Genomic DNA, 20,817 nt, shown 5'->3' with positions numbered 1-20,817 from the left:
TTTTTTCCTTTATACTATCTTAGCCATAATTATGAAATTAACTGGTAACTTTTTTTTTTGACTTAAACTTTTCCCCAAAGCATTAGTGTTTCATGGTTTGCTACTATGGAAAAATCAAGATGTATAAAAGTGACATGAAAAATATAGCTATCCTTGGGGTGTCTGGGTGACTTAGTGGTTGAGCGTCCGACTTCGGCCTCGGTCATGATCTTGCAGTTCTTAAGTTTGGGCCTTGTCCTGTCAGCACGGAGCTTCGCTCAGATCTGCTGTTCTCTCCCCATGCCCCTCCTTGTGCTCTCCCTCTTTCAAAAATAAGTAAACATTGAAAAAAATAGATATCCAGTGTTCAATTATATTTGCTAAAGCTATGGAGGATAAAATTTTCTTTTGCAGTAAATGCTGAGATGTATTGCTTAGTGGTGTTAAAACTTGTTAAATTATCATAGTATATCTGATGCTTCAGTGTTACTTTAAATATTTCTTTTGAGTTGAATTAAAAAAACTAAAAATATTGAGGTCATATCTCCTTTGAATTTTAAAATGAAATAGTTGATAACAAAGCAACTCACGAGCTATTGCTCAGCCTATAGGAGAAGACTATTAAAGTTTTTCTTTTTCTTTTTATCTTTCAGTAACCATCCTTTTTAAACTCCTAGTTTCCCATATAAATGCACACTCTATAGAGAGTTTCCCATATAAACGCACATTTCTGGAAAAGGGACTGTATGGTGAATTAGTGATTTTTTGTATTGCCGTGGGTGGGTTTTGTTTCCATATGGTGCTGCTTATTTACTCTTTTGCCCACCAAGAACCATTTTTTTCTCTGATCTCTGGATATTTACAGAAACATGGACAGGTTCAGAAAACCAGTAAGATAGGATAGGGCAGCAAGAACAAGTAAGAGCGGGAAACCAGTACTGTGCCTAAGCCTCAAGGGCCCAGTGGAGGGCACATTGTCACACACAAGCCACAGCTGTGGAGGAGAGCCTGCACAGAGCAGTGGCTGCTGACAAATGAAACCGCCCCCCCCCGCCGGAGTGCATCAGAGCAGAGGAAACAGAGGAAACTAACACCTGACATTCTTTTCTTTCCTTTTTTCCTTTCTTCCTCCACCCTCTCAACCTCCTGTCCAAATGTGACCAGAAGCCAGAGGGCAGAGGAGCCCAGATCATACAGTCTATAGAGGTCAGCCTTTACAAGGCAAAGCATTCTTTGTTCCAGTAATTTAACAAAACCTGCCATTTCTAGAAATATCTTGGTTAAATTCTCTTCTGATGAACTCTTCTGAGTGTGCCATCTCTTTTCCTGCTGGCACCATGGCTCATACCTTTACCTGCTTGGGACCGGTTTCCCCTCTGACCCTTGGCTTCCACAAAACAGCCCTGTAAAACTGGGAAGCACTCCCTGAACCAGTGTAAGGCTGGGGCTTTGTTACTTCACCAAGAGGGATAGAAATAATAATAATGATAATATACTACACATATTATATGTAATCATATCATATTATACTTATATGATATATAATTATATTTCTATATAACTAATATATTTATACATTTATATATAACTATAAGAAAATTACATAAATATATAATATATAATTATAAATAATTAATGTAATTATAATCACAAATTATAAACAACATATACTATATATGTTTAATAATATACATAATAATTATATGCTTAATAATAGATAAATAATAATATGCTTACAATTTTATGGAAGAACTTGAACAATTAAGATTGTCTGCTATGCCAGGCCTGGCTTCACCTACACAAAGTTGAACAAATATTTTGTTCCTTGCAAATACAGTAATGTAAAAACGTATCCTAGGCTAACATTCTGTGTGCATATGTGATATAAATATGTAAATATCTCACAGTATATGTTTTTGGGAAAAAAGGTCTATTTAAAACAGAAACATATATGATGATAGCTAGGCCTTAGAATTTGTTACAGAATTAATTCAGTTACCTCCAGAAAGGTTTTCAAGAGAGGTTTCGCAGGGAATAGTGCTTTACTTCCTTTTTTACCTCTTGGTAAAATATATTCTTGGTATTTACTCCCCAATTCAGGAGGAGCAATCTATGGTAGAAATTTAGATGGGTACTAGATGGTTTCTTTTGACTCGCATTTTAAAATAGAATGAATGAAAATGTGACTTTTTGGGATGAATTTTAATCGAGTTGACAGTAGCTGCCAGGTGTTCTAGGTTCCATCTTCTTCAGCTTCTGTGGACTTGTATGTTAGGAAGTATTTCTGAAGCAAGAGTAACCCTTCAGCTTATCTTCATGTAGAGGATGAGGCAAAGTTTCAGTTGGTCCAAGACACTCAGGAATTTATTTACTTAGAGGACTTAGCGTGATTTTCTCACCGTTGATCCGTGTGCCAGTTCACGGCTTGTTTGTTTCCTAATGCCCCTGACACTGCCCCCTCCTGCTAACTGGTCTCTGCTTCTCCCTGGCTCTCCCTTCAGCCCGTTTTCTCTAATGCCACCAGAATGATCATTTGAAAACCTAAGTCAGAGCATGCCATTCCTTTGCTTTAAATATTATTGAGGTCTGCATTTCACGAAGCAAAGAAGCCAAAGTGCCAGCAGTGTCTTTCCAGACCCTCCATGGTCTGCCCCTATCGTTGATCACCCCTTTGGCCTCTTCTGTACCTTTCTCTGTTTGGGCCCCTTGGCCTCCTGCTGTTTATTGAGCCCACCGAACATGCTCTCACCTTGGGGGCCTTTGGCCAGGCCATTCCTTCTACCTGGAAAGTTTTTCATGTAGGTGTGTCTGCATAGCTTTCTCTCTTGCCTTTTTATTTTATTTTGTTTATTTTATTTTCTTTTAAAAATTTTCAATAAGATTTTTTATTTTTTAAAGAAATCTCTACTCCCAATATGGGGCTCAAACTCATGACCCCGAGATCAAGAGTTCCATGCTCAGATCTCACTCCATAAAGGCTCCCCTCTGCTCATTCCCATGTCACTTGTCTCAACTACCTCTCCCTTTTTTGCTCCACTTGTTTTCTTCCCCATAGCATAGCACTTGTAGCTGTCCAACATTTATAAGACACTACATGGTACATTTACTTTATCTGTGTTAGTTAGAATTCTCCAGAGAAAAAGAACCAATAGGATATATATAGGAATGGCTCATGTGGTTATGGAAGCTGGGAAATCCCATGACCTGTGGGGCATCTGCAAACTGAAGGATGAAGAAAGCCATTGATATAATTCAGTCTGAACCCAAAGGCCTGAGCACCTAGGGGTTCCTGGGGTCTGGAGGAGGAGATGGAAGTCCCAGCTCAAGAAGAGAGAATTTGTCCTTTTTCTGCCATTTTGTCTGTAGTAGTGGGTAGGGAGGCAATGGTTTGGATGATGCCTGCCCACGTTAGTGAGGGAAGATCTTCTTTGCTCAGTCTACTGATTCAGAATGTGAATGTATTTCAGAAACACCTTCATAGACACACACAGGAATGTTCTGCCAGTTCTACATGCATCCCTTGGCCCAGTCAAGTTGACACATAGAATTAATCACCACAGTATCCAAGCTCCATGAGGGCAAAGATCTTTGTCTCTTTTATTTGCCAGTGTACTTTAAGCAGCTAGAACATTCCTTGGCACAAAGCAGTCACTCAGCAAATATTTGTTGAATATTAATGAATAAAAGTGTGAATGAATTAGTGTCTATTTTGCATTTTAACTTTTGAGGTTATAAAGCTATTCATGGAGTCTTTTTCTAAATTATAGTGGTCTTTTAGGTAGCATTCCATAAGGAGTAACCAGGAAGATTGACCTTAAGTGGAAAAGATGTACAATCTTAAATCGGTCATAGAAATGTTACCTTGATTGCCTACTATTATTAGGCAAGATTGTCTCAATTTGCTTGAACAGAGACATTTATTTCCTATGTCTACTTTCCACCAACATTGAAGTACTACAACCGTTTATATCTCCTTTCTTTTTGGTGAAAATTCTTACACAGGGTATGTATGGGGAGATATCCTTTCCCATTTTGAACCTATGCAGTCTCTCTGCCTCAAGTGTTTCTTCTTACACAGTTTCACCTCTGCCTGAGGATGTTAATAAACATATAGAATGTATTTTTTCTTTGGTTAGTTACATGAAAAAAGCTTTCCTTGTGGCTGGGTCTTGGATCCTCCTCGGGGTGCTTGACTTTCATGTTAACTGAAACAGAACCCTCCAACCTTCTTCAACCTTTCCTTCCTTGAGGAAATTGTAATACTCTAGAGGTATTCTTTTTCTTTCTACTGGAGAAGACCCTGGGAAATAATAGTAACAGTGTTTGATGCCATTAGGCATCCTCTCTCCTCTACTTTTTTAGTAAAGGACTATTGCCTAGATCTTGTATCTTCTTAAGAATTCTAGTTGTCCTTGTGAACCCCATGGCTAGTACTTTTTAACTGGAGATTCATGGATCTCTGAGAATCTGAGGATGCCTATCAGAGCAGCACACAGATCTCCTTTACTATCATTTGCTAGATTTTTCTCACTTACTTCTTTCACCTCCCAATCCACTGAGGTGTATAGAACAAAATTGGCCTGCTTCATCATGCTCATAGTTTCCATCTGTAAAATCCAAGGGAGTGACTTCAGTAAGAGTGCTCTAATGGGATCATTAATTAATCACACAGTACTGAAGGCTGAGGAATCCAAGATCTGCAGTTGCTCAGCTAGATACCCAGGAGCACTGAGGGTGTAGTTCCAGTCTGAATTTAAATCAAAAGGCAGGAGAAGACCAGTGTCTCAACTTGAAGACAGTCAGGCAGAGAGACAGAATTCCTCTTATTGGGCCTTTTATTCTATTCAGACCTTCAGTGAAGATTGGATGAAGAAACCCACTCTGGGAAGGGCAGTCTGCTTTCTCTACTGATTCAGATGTCAACCTCATTCAGAAACATCCTAGTAGACACACCCAGAAATAAAGTTTAACTGAATATCTGTGTCCCAGTCAAGTTTATGCATAAAATAAACCATCACATCCTCTTTCCCCTTACTCTTAGCTGGTGGTAACCACTATTCTATTTTCTGTTTCCGTATTTAACTACTTTAGATACCTCATATGGTGGAATCATATAGTATTAGTCTTTTTGTGGATGGCTTATTTCACCTAGCATGATGATCTCGTTTCATCCATATTATACCATGTGACAGGAATCCTTCCTTTTTGAGGCTGAATAATATTTACATTTTGTTTATCCATTCATTTGTTGATAGACCTTTGGGTTGCTTCCACCTTTTTTTTTTTTTAATGTTTGTTTATTTTTGAGTGAGAGAGAGAGAGAGAGAGAGAGAGAGACAGAGTATGAGTGGAGGAGGGGTAAAGAGAGAGGGAGACCCAGAATCCGAAGCAGGTTCCAGGCTCTGAGCAGTCAGCACAATGCCTGAAGTGGAACTCAAACCCATGAACCGTGAGATCATGACCTGAGCTGAAGTCAGAAACTTGACCGACTGTGCCACCAAGGCACTCTGGTTGCTTCTACCTTTTGGCTATTGGGAATACTCCTCATATAAACATGGAAATCCCTCTTCAAGATCTTGCTTTCAATTACTTTTTTTAAAATGTATTTATTTTGTGAAGGAGAAAGAGAGAAAGCAAGGGAGGGGAAGAGAGAATGCCAAGCAGGCTCCACACAGTCAGCGCCTAGTCTAACATGGGGCTCGATCACACAGACTATGAGATCATTATCTGAGTCAAATCAAGACTCGTACCCTTAACCAACTGAGCCAGCCAGATGCCTCTCACTTCTGTTAGCTATATACTCAGAAGTGAGATTACTGGTCTATTAACTTTTTGTAAGAAAAGATTTTATTTATTTATTTTATTATTCTTTTTGAAGTTTATTTATTAAATTTTTGAGAGAGAGGGAGAGAGAGAAAGAGAGAGCATGCACAGAAGTGGGGAAGGTTCAGAGAGAAGGACAGAGAGAGAATCCCAAGCAGGCTCCACACTGTTAGTACAGAGCCTGATGTGGGACTTGTACTCATGAACTGAGATCATGACCTGAACTGAAGTTGGATGCTTAACCAACTGAGCCACCCAGTCGCTCCTAAAAATATTTTTATTTTAAAGTAAACTGTACACTGAACACAGGCTTGAATTCACAACCGCAAGATCAGTTGTGTGCTCCACTAACTGAGCCAGCTAGGTGCCCCTGGTCTGTTAACAGAGCATTAGTGTACGAAGACATGCCATGTGGGATGTCCTGTTGTTTTGGACATGCTCTAGTTTGCTCTAGACATACCACAAAATTTCCCCGATAATCAAGGCCAATTAGTACAGAAGAACCTTCTTTGCTCTTTGGTTTCCTGGATTGAGGAGCCCAGAAATGATTAGGTGATATTCCCAGCTTCCATTTTAATGGAATCTTGCTGTGTCTCATGCTGGAAGCATTTTTTCCTCAAAAATCAAGACTTAGACCAATAGAATCTACAGTTTCTGGGATAGGAAAAGCATCACTAGTGGATCATTAGGTGTAATAGTGAGATGAGGCAGTTCCATTTCCAACATTTGATTCCAGGACCCGTGAATCCTGGCTATAGGAGAAGCATACCACATATTGATCTGCTGACTCACAGCACACTCTGTATCTATATCCTGACAATATTATCCTTGTTCCTCAAAATGTTGCTGTCCAGCCAGTACAATGACTCTTCAACTATTCTGTATGCCAGCTACTTCAGAGTGATGGGAAACATAGTAAGACCAATGAATTCTATGAAAATGAGCCCATTTCCATATTTATTTGCTATAAATTGAGTTGCTTGGTTAGAAGCAGTGGTATGTGGAGTCTGTAATTATAGTGGTTGTAAATTCACAGTTGGTGCTTTCAGTAGAAATTTTATGGTCAGGGAAGGAAACTCTATACCCAGAGTTAGTGTCTACTTTAGTAAGAATAAAACATTCCATGATTCCATGATGGAAGTGACTTAGTATTATCAACTTGCCACCAGGTGGCTGGCTGGTCCCCCTAGCGGTGGTGTCATACATGGGTTCACTGTTTGTCTTTGCTGTTGGTAGATTTAGCATACAACAGGGGCTGTACTCCTATCAGTCTTGGTGAATGGAAGTCCATGTTATGGAGCCCATGTATTATTTCCATTCTTGCTGCCATGACCTCTTTGTTTTAAGGAAAACAAAGGTGGTAAGGACAAAGGTGGTTGGGAAAAGATGCTGGCTGACATCCACAGAATGCCTCATCTTGTCCTCCTGACTGTTAAGATCCTTTTCTACTTTATTAAAAATTTAAAAATTTTTACATTTTATTTATTTTTGAGAGACAGAGAGAGACAGGGCGTGAACAGGGGAGGGACAGAGAGAGACACAGAACCTGAAGCAGGCTCCAGGCTCCGAGCTAGCGGTCAGCACAGAGCCTGATGCGGGGCCCGAATCCACGAACTGTGAGATCATGACCTGAGCCAAAGTCAGACACTTAACTGACTGAGCCACCCAGGCACTGATTTGTCTCTGCACAGTGCCCATTTGGGGAGGTGTAGCCATGTGCTCCTGCCCAGATCTCCTTGGTACCAATTCTCCAGTTGTATTCTTTTTGAAGCCCTGGCCAGCTAGCTACTATCCACAATTGGTGTATATTTGTACTTTTGGTCATTTCGCATTCCAGGCAAAGTGACAGGTCTATATGTTTTGACTACTGGGAGGATTTCACTTTATCACCATCCTTCAGGGCCACCCTTGACTGGTGTTGTAGTGTAACTGTCTACTTTTAACTCGTGCCAGCATATCATACAGTAATGTCTATGTACTGAGCCCATTTTTGTCTCCCATTAATCAATGGGTCATAGGAAATTTTTCATGGATTCAGGGTGTGGGTTAAGAGAGGAAGCAATGTAACAAGACAAGGGCCCATTGGAATCTGGACTATTGGCTCATGTAACATACTTGTGTCCTCACCCTGTATAGACTGCTTTCATCTGGTGATAGAGTGCTATTGTTCATGCCCAAATTTATAGATTGGTAGATCAGACAATAATGGTTTTATGATAGGCAGTTCAGGTCACATGATAAATTGGTGGCCATGGATCTGCTGAGGACTAGTAGCAAGTGTAAAGTTTGATTTTTTTAAATGTTTATTTATTTATTTATTTTTGAGAGAGAGAGAGAGAGAAAAAGAGAAAGAGAGAATCCCAAGCAGGTTCCATGGTCAACACAGTATCTAATGTGGGGCTTGATGTGTGACTCAGTCTCATGACTGTGAGATCATGACCTGAGCCACCAATATCAAGAGTTGGACGCTTAACCAACTGAGTCATCCAGGTACCCCACAGAGCTTGGTTTTCAAGAAGAGAATAGTTGGGTGCCTGAGTGGCTCATTTGGTTGAGTGTCTGACTTCATTCAGCTCAAGTCATGATCTCATGATTCATGAGTGCAAGCCCCCTGTCGGGCTCTGGGTTGACAGCTCAGAACCTGGAGCCTGCTTTGGATTCTAGGTCTCCCTCTCTGTCTGCCCCTCCCCAACTCATGTTCTACCTTTTTCTTTCTCTCTAAAATAAATATTAAAAAAATTAAAAAATGATAAGAGAATAGTTATTGGTAGAGGATGACTTGCTCTGTTCTAACACCCTACAAGTTTACACTGTGATTCTTTTTTTTTTTTTTTTACCATTTTAAAATGTTTTTTATTTATTTTTGAGAGACAGAGAGAGACAGTGCGAGCAGGAGAGGATCAGAGAGAGAGAGAGAGAGAGGAAGACACAGAATCTGAAGCAGGCTTCAGGCTCTGAGCTAGCTGTCAGCACAGAGCCTAATGCAGGACTCAAACCCACGAACCGTAAGATCATGACCTGAGCCGAGCCAGACGTTTAACTGACTGAGCCACCCAGACACCCGATACACTATGATTCTATAAGGACTTGCCAAACTTGACTTGCTTGAACCAGAGCAGTCAGAATGCTGTTAACAACTTGGTAGAGAGCTAAGTAGAACATGTGATGTCTTCTGGAATGAAAAGTTGAATAAGATTTCTAAAGACTGGATTACGCTGGAGTTAATATAGTTCTGAGGTGAAGCTGTGAGGGTATATTGCTAGCCCTGACAGCAGAAAGAAACTGTTTGGGTAGGTTTTTCTGAAAGGATGGAGGAAATAGCTTCATTCCAGTTGCCGGGAAATGTATTGACCTGCTCCGGCAATGAAACTGCATCTTTCCCTGAAGCTGCACTTAGAATCACATGTGATTATGCCTACAGTAATTTGCTGACATTCCCTAAGATTCATCTGTATTCTGCATTAAGCCAGATAAGTTGAATGCTCATGTGGTTGAAACCACCACCCCTGTATCTTTTAAGTCCTTAGTAGAGGTACTAATCTCTGCAATCTCTTCAGAAACGTGGCATTACTTTTGATTAACTGTTTTGATAGATCAAAGTTCTAGTGACCTTCACTTGGTTTTTTTCTATTTGGTTTTTATCTGTAAATCCTTCAGTGAATGGGTCAGGTAACCAATATGGATATGGTGTTCATTTCTCCACTTGTCCTTTCTTAACTATGCCTTCCAAAGTGGGAGAATAAGGTGGCTTCAGATACCTCATGGGCCCAATGGTGACAGACCCGAGCCACAGCAGTGGGTCTCTTGACCTCTGAAAGCTCCTACCCTAACTAGTGAACCATGATAGCATGCTAGTTCTCTAGGAACTGAGTGTGTCCTTATCCCGGTGTGAACGCCCCTTCTCCAGTTCATAGTCACCATTGTAAGTGGTTGCCTGATTCTTTGAGGAAGGCTAGGAAGAAGATTTACAGTATGATCTTCTGGAAGTATGTTAGGGTTTCCAAAGGGGACCTTTCCTCTTTATTCAAAGGACAATGGGTCTATGAACTAGCTCAAGTCTGGTAATTTATTGTGAGCCAAGACTCTTTTCTGTGTTGATTTAAGTCCTACCTTTGGTGATTGGATGTAGAACTTTTCTTCTTCTACAAATCAGATAACATTTTATTTTTTTATTAAAAATTTTTTTTTAGTTTGCTTATTTTGAGAGAGTGAGCGAGCATGGGAGGGGTATATATAGAGAGAGAGACTCTCAAGCAGGCTGTACACTGTCATTGCAGAGCCTGATGCAGGGCTTGAGCTTACGAATGGTGAGATCATGACATGAGCTGAAATCAAGAGTTGGATGTTTAGCCAACTGAGCCACCCAGTAACTCCCAAATCAGATAACATTTAAGTGGAGTGCCTATCTATTTTACTCCTATGAGCACCATGATCAGTTAGCCAACACCTGCGATCTCTGTGTGTAAAACCATTTTGTTTACTCCTTTGATTCCATTATGGTAACCATGTCCATTTTGTTTCTGGAAGTTAAGTGCTACCACTTGGCCTTTGTCACTCCAAATATGATTGTCTTCATTGATTTCAGGGAACCCAGCTTGATGGCTTATCAAGAGCTTATTAAGCCATATAGAGCCAGCTCATCTAGGTGCTGGGGCTCCCCTCACCAATACATTTCTCAAACATTGGTAAAGGAATTTTTTTTTCACTTTCCCTAGAGACAGAGTAAGGGAGTGGGTGAGCAAGACTGACATAATAAATATTCTCTGTATGTTAGGAAAGTTGTAAGGCATTTTCCTTAAAAACTCCAGAATGGGTACCTGTGTTTACAAGATAAGGAAGAAGTTTGTTTATGATCTCAGTGAATAAAAAAATTTAATATACAGAATGTAGTCTCAGTTTGAAAAGCATAACTGCCAACAAGATGTTTATATTTAATGCTTTTAGAGTGAAAAGGAATTTTCTTGGTATCAATGTATTAAATCTTTAGATTTTCAAAGATTTTCTTAGGTGAAGATCAAACCTGTTTGAATGTTATTTTCTGTGTTTTACTATGTGATTAAAGATCCGCATTAAATAACAGGGTTTCCTTACCCCCCCATTCTGAGGATAACATGACTACTCATGTTCTACATGTATTTATACACACACACACACACACACACACACATACACACACACGTATTCTAAAAAACTTCAGTCTTTTGTCTTCTGTTGTCTCTCCATTATTTCTTCTTTTTATTATGATTTTTAAATGTTTACTTACTTTTGAGAGAGAGATACAGCATGTGAGAGCAGAGAGAGAGGGAGACACAGAATCTGAAGCAGGCCTCAGTCTCTGAGCTATCAGCACAGAGCCCAATGTGGGGCTCAAACCCATGAACTGTGAGATCATGACCTGAACCAAAGTCAGACTCTTAACTGACTAAGCCACCCTGGGCCTCATATCTCTCCATTATTTCTTAATAATACTTTCCTTTTGGAGTCTTACAGGAGACTGAGGTAGATAAGAGAATGTCTGAGAAGGTTAAAGAGATAGACTCAATTTAATGTTTCTACTGTACAATTATAGGTTCCCGAAGTAATAGCACTGGCTTGAAAAGCAGTAGTTGTTTATTTGGGTTATGACAAAATACTTAGTGTTTTGAACTTGTCTAAAAGAGAATATTTATTTTTATTATTTTTATTTTAGAGAGAGAGTGTGTGAGAGGGGAAGAGGGGCAGAGGGGGAGAGAGAGAGAGAGAGAATCCCAAGCAGGCCCCACACTTAGTGTGGAGCTTAACATGGGCCTCAAATCCATGACCCTGGGATCATGACCTGAGCCAAAATCAGCACTTGGACACTCAACTGGTGACACTGAAAGAAAACATTTAAATAGAGAGCTTGGAGACATTTTTTTCTATCTCCTCTCTCCTATGGGCTATGCATTCAAAAAAAGAGATTTGCCTTTAGGTAATAATTTTAGGTAAGTGTATACCTAAGAAACATAGAAATTGGGTGCTATATATTAGGCTAGCAGCTTCTAATCTGCCATGAGATAATGAAAGAAATATATGCCATTGACAAGAGATTGATTAGCCCCAAACAGGATGGAAAATTTATTCTTCCCTGAGAACCTTCTCTGGTAAGAAGCACTGCCCCTTGTGGGGGCCTTTTCTGCCAGATAATTATACCACAACCCTAGTGGAATTGTTAATCAGAGTTGGATTCAGGTAATTGCCTTGAATCACCAAAGATAATAATGCTCAAGTAGGTGTCTACAAAACAAAATCCTATTACACGTACCAGAAGAGAGGAATATCACTATAAATAATAAAACATTCACTGGGTTATCATATGGGTGTACACAATACATATATTTTTATATTTAACAGAAGCGTTATGAAGTCTAGTAGTAATATGAAATAAAATGTGAACTCTCAAAAAACAAACAAACAAAAAACAAAAAGCAGTCTGCCGAGGAATACCCAGAGTTGAGATGGACTTCATATTAAAAGTGAGTGAGACATCATAAGTGTAACAGGAGAAACTTAGCAGAGGATTATGGGGGAGGAAGAGGGGGAAAAATAGTTGGGGAGAGGGAGGGAGGCAAACCACGAGAGACTCTTGAATACTGAGAACAAACGGGGCTGAAGGAGGTGGAGGAAAGGGGAAGGGGAGTGATGGACATGGAGGAGGGCACTTGTGGGGAAGAGCCCTGGGTGTTATATGGAAACCAACTTGACAATAAAGTATAAAAAAAAAAAGTGAGTGAGACAGATTGAAGCAGGTAGCAGTGATGTGAAAGACTGGCATCCAAGTTCAGAGATGTCCACCTGTAGACAGTGTTGGGAGGTTCTGAGTTAGTGCTGTGGAAGTACAAAGTGTTCTGACATGTTCTGTGCTTCACTTGGACTTTGACCTTTGAAAAGCCATTTGTGACCACTTTTCAAGTTGTTCTTTTATTGCCCTTTATCTGTGAGTTTTTAGAGCTGCCTTAGATATCTTTAACTGTTTATTGTTTCTTGGACCATAGTGCAGTGGTTATTATTAGTTTGAATCAAATTAGTCAATAAGGTCCTGGGTCCTAGTGACCCTTTCTTTTTCTTTATAAGTATTTTGCCATGCTAAGGGACCAGAAACTATTTCCTTTTTTAATGGATGTGAGTAGGGCATAAAGCATATTTTGTACTTAAGCTCAGCCTTATTCTATAAATATTTTCAAGCAAAGAAACTTTATTTTATGTAGAATATAATAATATGCATGGGTCAGTAAGGAGAGGGCATTTTGTCCCCTTACCCCTCAATACTCATATTAAACTGGTTTTATTCTTCTGAATTTCTAAGAGGAAGTTTGCTCCCTTATTGTAAAAGCCAGCAGATTTCCCGAGTGTCCTTGAATGATTTATTCATGGCCTACTTGTGTAGTAGCAAAAGAAAAGAATTATACATTACATTTTTTTATCTTGTGCAAGAGCTATTTTCAAAAAAACATATTTGGTAAGACCTTTAATAAAATTTTTAATGAGTTGTCCTTCTAACTTAGAGTAATTACAAAGAGTACTGTCTTCTCCATTATCATGGCTCAGAGCAGTGCCTTTTTTTTTCCCCCAGATAGGATATGTGTTCCTTCTATATTACTTTTGGTTTTTAAGTTAAATATTCTTTATCTGTTTAAGAAAATCTAAGGTATACCCATACTTAAAATAGTGTTTAAATTATACCTTGATGAATGTAATAAATTTATTAATAATATTTTGTCCAAGATTAAAATATTAAATAACACCAATATGCTGAGATAAAGTTAGTCTGTCATTAACCACAATTTTTTTCTTCTTTCTCTCTCTCTTCTTTCCTTCCTTCCTTTCTTCCTTCCTTCCTTTATCTTCTTTCGTTTATTATTGCCTTCTTTCCCATCTTTCCAAAGTTTCAGCAATTGAATACATGAAGAATGGATAAATTATCTCATGTAATTATTGGTTTACTATCTTTCCTCCTCTTTTTTAGACTGTAAATTCTATGAGGACTGATACTACACCAATCTTTTTTACCTCCATGTGTCTCATGCCTTGGATTAGTACATATTAGGAATTCAGTGAAGTGTTTGAATGAATGAGTCATTGAATAATAACACATATATTATGAATGCTTCCTTTTGTAATAATTCTTGTTGGAAAATAGGTTTCTTGTTGATTTAAAATATTTAGATAATATAATATGCTAGGGAGAAATTATAATTGGAAAAGAAAAATCTTTTTAATAAGAACATTTTAAAATTTGCTACTTGCTGTTTAACAGTAGAAGTACAGTGAACAATCAATTTAAAGTGGTTTTTAAGACTAAACTTTTGATTATTTTGGATTAATCTTTTGAACTACATTTGACCATGTGACCTTGATTAGCTCAACTGACTTATGGCCCAACTAAATTAAAATAGTTTGAGGGCATAATATGAAAATACTCATATTTTTACAATAAGTATCAGTTTTAAGAGTTTTAATTGAAACATGATGTGGGCCTGTGTAGATAATAGCATTTTATAATTTATTTCAAATTGTAACTTGAGAATTTTAAGGATTGAAGAATATTTCCAAGCATAACAGAAAATGATGTGCTCTTAGGTTCAGAAATTATTATTTAAGCAAAATAGGCCTGACTGATCAGAAACACAAGGACCAGAGTGAGTGTATGTAACTCCCCCAAACAACGTTAGTATATAGACTATTTATTTAATTATTGGGTAACAGGTATGTACACATACTTCAGTTATTTAGGAGACGGAAAAAAAAAAAAGAAAAGAGCTCACTAAGTACAGTGTGGGCCTTGGTAAGGTACAAAGTAGCCATAAGTCTGAACTTGATATATTATGAACTTAATTTGATCACTTGTTTAGAAAGGCTATTAATACTTGGCTATACAGCAGTGTACTTTGGAGAATAAGACTCTCCTCAATGTCTCCTAATACCTTTCAGCTCTATCTAATTGTAATCTCTCTGTTACTGTTTGCTTAGCTTTTGTCTCTTTGTGACTTTGGGATATATTTTCATCTTACATTTTTCTCTAGGCATCCACAAGGACAAAGATAAACCTCCCAGCTTCTCTGTTGTCCTTGAGACTTTGAGGCGTACCTTGACAGATTACCAGAACAAGCTGGAAGACGCATCTAATGAGGTAACACTTGCACTGTTTGGCTCCACACATATAGCCTTCGGCCTGCAGCAGTGCATTCCCTTGCTTGTTACAAAGGTCAGAAAGATGGGGGATGTTGAATTGACAGCTTCACAGATACAAAAAATAATAAATTGTCTGTCACTGTTCTTTCTTTAAGTGTGGCCTAAAGTCCTGTCTCACTTAGGTTTTCATAACTCTGCAGTCACACTGTGATTTTCAAAGTTACAAAGACTATCACTTCCTGGCCTTCAAAATTTATCTATTTTAACTTACTATCAAACTACAGGAGTGTTCTAAGTTAATATGTTTCTATTTACATGTTAATGTTTTTTTATGAAATTAAGCATAGGTAATGGACATTTAGGCTTTGTCAATACTTCAGGTTAAGATTTCTACAAATTGTGGAAGTCTGAAAGAAAAAAAAAAGAGAAGATCTCATTTTCTATAGAACATAAATGTGGTTAGAAGTTTTCAAAAACAAGTATCTGTTTGATGTAGCCTGGTAGTTTTTAATTTGCTGATTAAAAAAGCTCATGCTTCTCTTTATCATCTCATTTGTGTTGTTTAATGTGTGGGTTGATAATTTTCTTGGGTATTACAATATTTTATGAATTTATGCTTTAAAAATGGAAGACTGTGTAGTCGCATCTTGTCAAATTAGAGAGTAAGAAGTAATTACATTAAACACAATTAGTTAAACAACACACAGACTCTTCAAACCAAAGACAAGCCACACAGCATGGAATTTAGTGTTTATCCTTTTGTTTATTTGTTTCTTATATAATATGTATATATAATACAAGGCCATTATATCCTTACAGTTCACATTTCAGAAGAGATTTATTTTAGTTCACCAAGGCCAATGAAGAAGGAAAAGTGAGGTTTCTTAATGCCCTCTGTAATTGTTTAGAAGGCAAAGACGAAAATGACCACTGAAATAATTAAATTTCCATAAAGAACGAGTCTTGCTAAGTCGTTCCCAGTGAGACAAGGCAACCTATATTGTTAGTAGTTTCTGAAACTCTTCTGAGGCCCAGGCCTGGAAGCTGCAGGGTAACTAGGAACATATTACCCACAGCGAATTGTTATTTGGGAGGATGAATGTCACATGATCCTCAGCACAGTTGAAAAGTCGACTCAGCAGGCTTTGGCTTAGTAATGTGCTTTGTTGTGAACCAGTGCCAGAGACAGCAGTGGGGAGACCAAGGGGGTGGCTGAAAAGAAAGCAAAAAGAGCAGTCTGACAGAAAGAAGAATGAACTGTCAAAGAAAATAAATCACAGGCGGAGCAGGACCAACTGATGACCTGCCACAAGCCTTCCCAGTAGGACTGCATGTGACCGACCCTGAAGTTGTCATATGGAGAGAGAGACCGGCCAATACCCTCATGATGTATTGAAAGAACAGTCTTCTGCTCTGTCCTTTTTTTCTGTCCTTATAGATGCCACTGCTTTTGGCATGTTGGTCCGGTAGGATTTTAAGAATAAAGTTGTATTTATTTACAGTAAGAATGAAATCCTTTATCCAGCCATCAAGTAAACGCATAATAACATCACTGACATTTTAAGCTTGGATGCTTTCTTTTCTTTTTAGCCATGCAAACTTGTGACAGAAATGACATAGTTAACCAAAGGAAAGAATTTTTTAAGACCCTTAATCACCATTGGAACATTGGTATTTAAGTAATTGCATAAAAAACAGAGATTAGCTTTTTGAGTTACCCATCCTTGAAAAATAGAAAAAAAGTAACTTCCGTTTTCTTTCATCAGCTAAACAGCGTGAATGATGCTAAGGAAAAAGCATCGAATGAACTCCGCTCTACCCAACAGAAGATAGAATCTCACGCTAAAAATATTAAGGTAGTAGAATTTAGAATGGCTTTTTCTTTTTGTATTAAGAAACCCAAATGATTACCAAGGGAGTATTTTAAAGTAGAGCTATCTGAAAATGTATCTTCCTATTTTTTATTAAGTACATTTCAATACAGTTTTGAATTTTTATTGTTGATCAAAGAAAAGAATGTTTTTTTCATTAAAAAATAAAACTGTTGGAAATTTATGTTGGTTAAAGGACAAATACATTTCCAAGATTTAATTATGATACCACAGATTGAAAAAATGATTTAAGATTTAATGGCCAGCCTCAGATACATATTCAACATATTTTACATAAGCACATCAGTATTTGGAGTCAGTTTTCCTCATGGTAGGGTGGAGCCGTTTTTAGTGCATCAGGCCTACTAACGGGCTGGGGCCACACCTGGCTATGGCCCAGGACAACGGTTTATTTTATTTTCTGCACTGGTTTTATGTACTACATCTTTGCAAATTATACGGAGGCACGTCTCAGAGTTGGAATGTCTTTGTGTTGCTTAATGTTGAGTTTGTCATGGATGTACTTCAGGAGAATTTGTTAATAAGATCGAAGAAGAAATGGTTCAGAATCTTATGTCCCACATGTGAGATTTCTGTTAGTGTTTAAATGTCATTGGGAAGTAAATGTTCTCATACAGAATGTAAAAGATTTCATTTAAAAATGTTATTTACATGTTCTTAAAACTATTTTGAGCTACCGAGTTATTTTTTTTAAATAATGAATTGAAAGGAAAAGTCCTTTTCAAGGAGCTTTTTGGAATTAGCTATCTTGGGAGTATTTTATGTTTACATGTTAAAACTTAACAGCTTTTTCTAACTTTTGAGCTACAGTGGTATACTTAGAAAATATATTCAATCAAGTACCTTAATATACCTAAATATGTTTGGCATTGTAGTGAAATGCTTGCCTTTGTGATTCTTTCATGGTAAAGCTTAGGAAGTCTTCATTATGTATTTTACATTTACATCCTCGGCCCCTTTACTGGCGGGCCTTCATACAGTGCCTTTATTTTGCATCTCTGACAGGACCTGCAGGATAAACTGGGTGATGTCAGTAAGGAGTTAAGTCATTTACGCACCAAATGTGCAGACAGAGAGGCTCTCATAAGCACTCTGAAAGCGGAACTACAGAATGTGCTGCACTGTTGGGAGAAAGAAAAGGCTCGAGCGGCCCAGTCGGAGAGTGATCTGCAGAAGCTTTCCCAGGCTTTCCAGAAGGATGCCGAGGTATCACCTGAGACAGGATGTCTGACAGGGGAGGCCTTCTCTAATCTCGGTTTTATAAGTTTACATACATCACATGGCTATTTTTACTTTGATTTGATTTAATTCAAAAAATTGTTCTGAGCCAACTGTCTTGAAATATTCACACCAGCTGCAAAATTGGTCACTCCTTCACTATCGGGTCGTTTGCATTTTGGAGAGAATAATGGAGTTTAACCCCTCTGTCACTCACATGGCTTTTCCTCTCTATTTAGAACATCACACCCCCAAGCATTTATGCTCCTGACGGTCCTTTCAAAGTTTGCCTGTTTGCCAGTGACAAAACTATTTTTTATTTCAGTAATTTAGTAGCTGAACATGATGGGAAGAGTATGTTTTTCATGATCAGAGAGAACCGGACTCGGCTAGTAGTGCTTCTGTTTGCAAAATGTGAATATGGACAAGCCACACAGCTTAGTCTCTCCACATCTTACTTTCCTGACATACAAAACAGAAGAAATATCTGCTTTAATAACAGTCTCCTTACTGTTTATAATTACAGGATAGTAACCAAAATTTAGAGAACTAGAACTCTCCCACAATATGAAACCTTTATTTGAATGCCCTTGAGAGTTGCTTATGCATTTTTATTTATTAATGAATTCTGGAAGTATTATGACCAAAGTTTTATATTCTGTGTGAGCCTGGGTGAATGGGATTGTTATCTTATATATTCTTTTACCCATGGGCTATAGTACTAGGTTAGCTAGTGTGGGGCTGGTTTATCTGAGCCGTCCTGCATATTGAGTTCATTACTCCAACAAATATGACCATGAATGCCAAGAGAGTAAAAAGGAAACATTCTTTCCACTCTTCTTACAGTCTGGGATTTAAATTGTGTCCACATGAAGGGCCTGGAATTGTTCTACACATCAGATAATGATTAAAGTAAAGGAAACTGGAAGCCTGACTGTATTGTAAAGTCAGCATGTCTACAGCTTTGTGGTTGGGTTCAACATGTGTGAATTGATTTTGGATCTTGAGATTCTCTTTTCACGCCAAATGGATGATTATCATGCATGGTTTGTCACAGCCCAAGCAAAAAGGACATAATGGCGACACAATGAATTATCCTTCAGGATGAACTTGATCACTTGGCAAAATGTGAAGGGTGAAGACCTTTAGTGCCTGAATATTATATTTGGCTAGTTAGATTTAATAAGATTTTTAAAATATCTCAACCCAGTTGAAAATGCAAAAGACATCTTTAATTGCTTAAAAAAGAAAAAGGCATATTTATGAAGATTCTTCTGATATCCTAACTCAAGTTAGTGGCTGTAACTACATATTAAAGTTTTTTGGTTTTATATTTGGACAAAAAGTAAGGTGGCATCTAGAGATAGTTAAAGATACACATTTTGATATATATAGAAAAACGTTCCCTACAATTTAGAAACACAAACACAAACATATGCTGGATTCAGTTTTTCTTGTCTAGAAGATTGGCATTTCTATTTCTCCCCCTCAAATTTCCTCCTTTTAAAAGTTTTGTTGTTGGTCTATTAAAAAAATCTTGAAGGAACTTATCATCTACATAAAATATCCTTTTGCAGCTTTATAATTGCCTTGTCCTGAGTTCCACTCTTGGGCACTTTATAGATGAAACACCTTATAAAGAGAGCCATTTGGCACTTTAGTAAGTAAACTCTTTTTGTGTGTTCAAGATGGGATCAGCTTTTTACTGAATTCTACAGCATAGAGTTTCTAGGTCGTTAAACAATGGATAGTTTAGTTACTACAATGGCATTATAATTCTAAAGAATTTTTTATTGTATGTTTCTAATTGGACAGTTTTGAAAATATGTCTTGGGCAGCAATGTCCATTTCTTTTTGCCTGTTACTTTGTAATGTTTAAACACCTTTAAATGCTCAATGTGCCAAATACTATATGAGCTTACAGGGAAAACAGATGAACCTCTCTTCCATATCTTTCATATCACTGTCTGCTTTGCCTAAGGGGCTTGGGATAGATTTCCTATAAGAGGTAAGCAAACCGGAACCTCTGGAGGAAGAAGAAAGCTGAGTAATTGTGTCCATGTAAAGCACAGATATTGTATAACTTTGTCTTCAGTGGAACTGAGTAACACTCTTCTCTCTATATTGGTTTTTGGACTTAAATAACATCTGTTTTGGCAGATGTAAATATGAATCCCTGGGATGACTATACCGACATCTAGTTAAAAGGGCTTAGAAACAATTAGTCCGTATCTGTCATGTATCTGAGAAAGGTGATGCCTGAACACGCACTTAGATGACATCCTCAATAGTAGCAGAATTGGGGTCAGAACCCTCGTCTTTGGGCTTCAAGACTTCAGATTTTTGGTTTTGAATACCAAAGTTAAGCAATTCAAAGTTTTTATCTCCTGCTTAGTTTTGAACGTCAAAAAAGCACCAAAAATGACAATACTCTGAGACTTGAGCATCTTAATTCCTTTTCAAGTTTTGGAAACAAATTCTTCCCCATGCATAGTGTGTTTTACTTCTTATAGTGTTGATGTACTGGAATTAGTTGTTTTTTTTTTCTCACAGGAGAAGCTAACCTTTCTTCATACCTTGTATCAGCACTTGATAGCGGGCTGTGTGCTCATAAAACAACCAGAAGGCATGCTGGATAAATTCTCGTGGTCCGAGCTCTGCGCAGTCTTACAGGAGAATGTTGATGCCCTGATCTCAGACCTCACCAGGGCTAATGAGAAGGTAACTGTCCTCAGGCACCAGATACCTCTATTAA

At 38.0% G+C, this 20,817-nt stretch overlaps 1 protein-coding gene across 1 annotated transcript in view; it reads left to right on the top strand.

Annotated features, from left to right (window-relative positions):
- CCDC171 (coiled-coil domain containing 171) overlaps positions 1-20,817 on the top strand; it is a 287,055-nt gene that overhangs the window by 88,922 nt on the left and 177,316 nt on the right. Inside the window, exons 13-16 of the mRNA XM_029919663.1 lie at positions 14,844-14,950; positions 16,719-16,808; positions 17,850-18,050; positions 20,616-20,783. Coding sequence (XP_029775523.1) covers positions 14,844-14,950; positions 16,719-16,808; positions 17,850-18,050; positions 20,616-20,783 — 566 coding nt within the window. The remainder of the gene's footprint in view (positions 1-14,843; positions 14,951-16,718; positions 16,809-17,849; positions 18,051-20,615; positions 20,784-20,817) is intronic.

Source organism: Suricata suricatta, chromosome 13 (genome assembly GCF_006229205.1).
Source record: "Suricata suricatta isolate VVHF042 chromosome 13, meerkat_22Aug2017_6uvM2_HiC, whole genome shotgun sequence".
Taxonomy (NCBI): domain Eukaryota; kingdom Metazoa; phylum Chordata; class Mammalia; order Carnivora; family Herpestidae; genus Suricata; species Suricata suricatta.
Note: the sequence above shows the minus strand (reverse complement) of the source record. Positions and strands in the feature narration are given on the sequence as shown.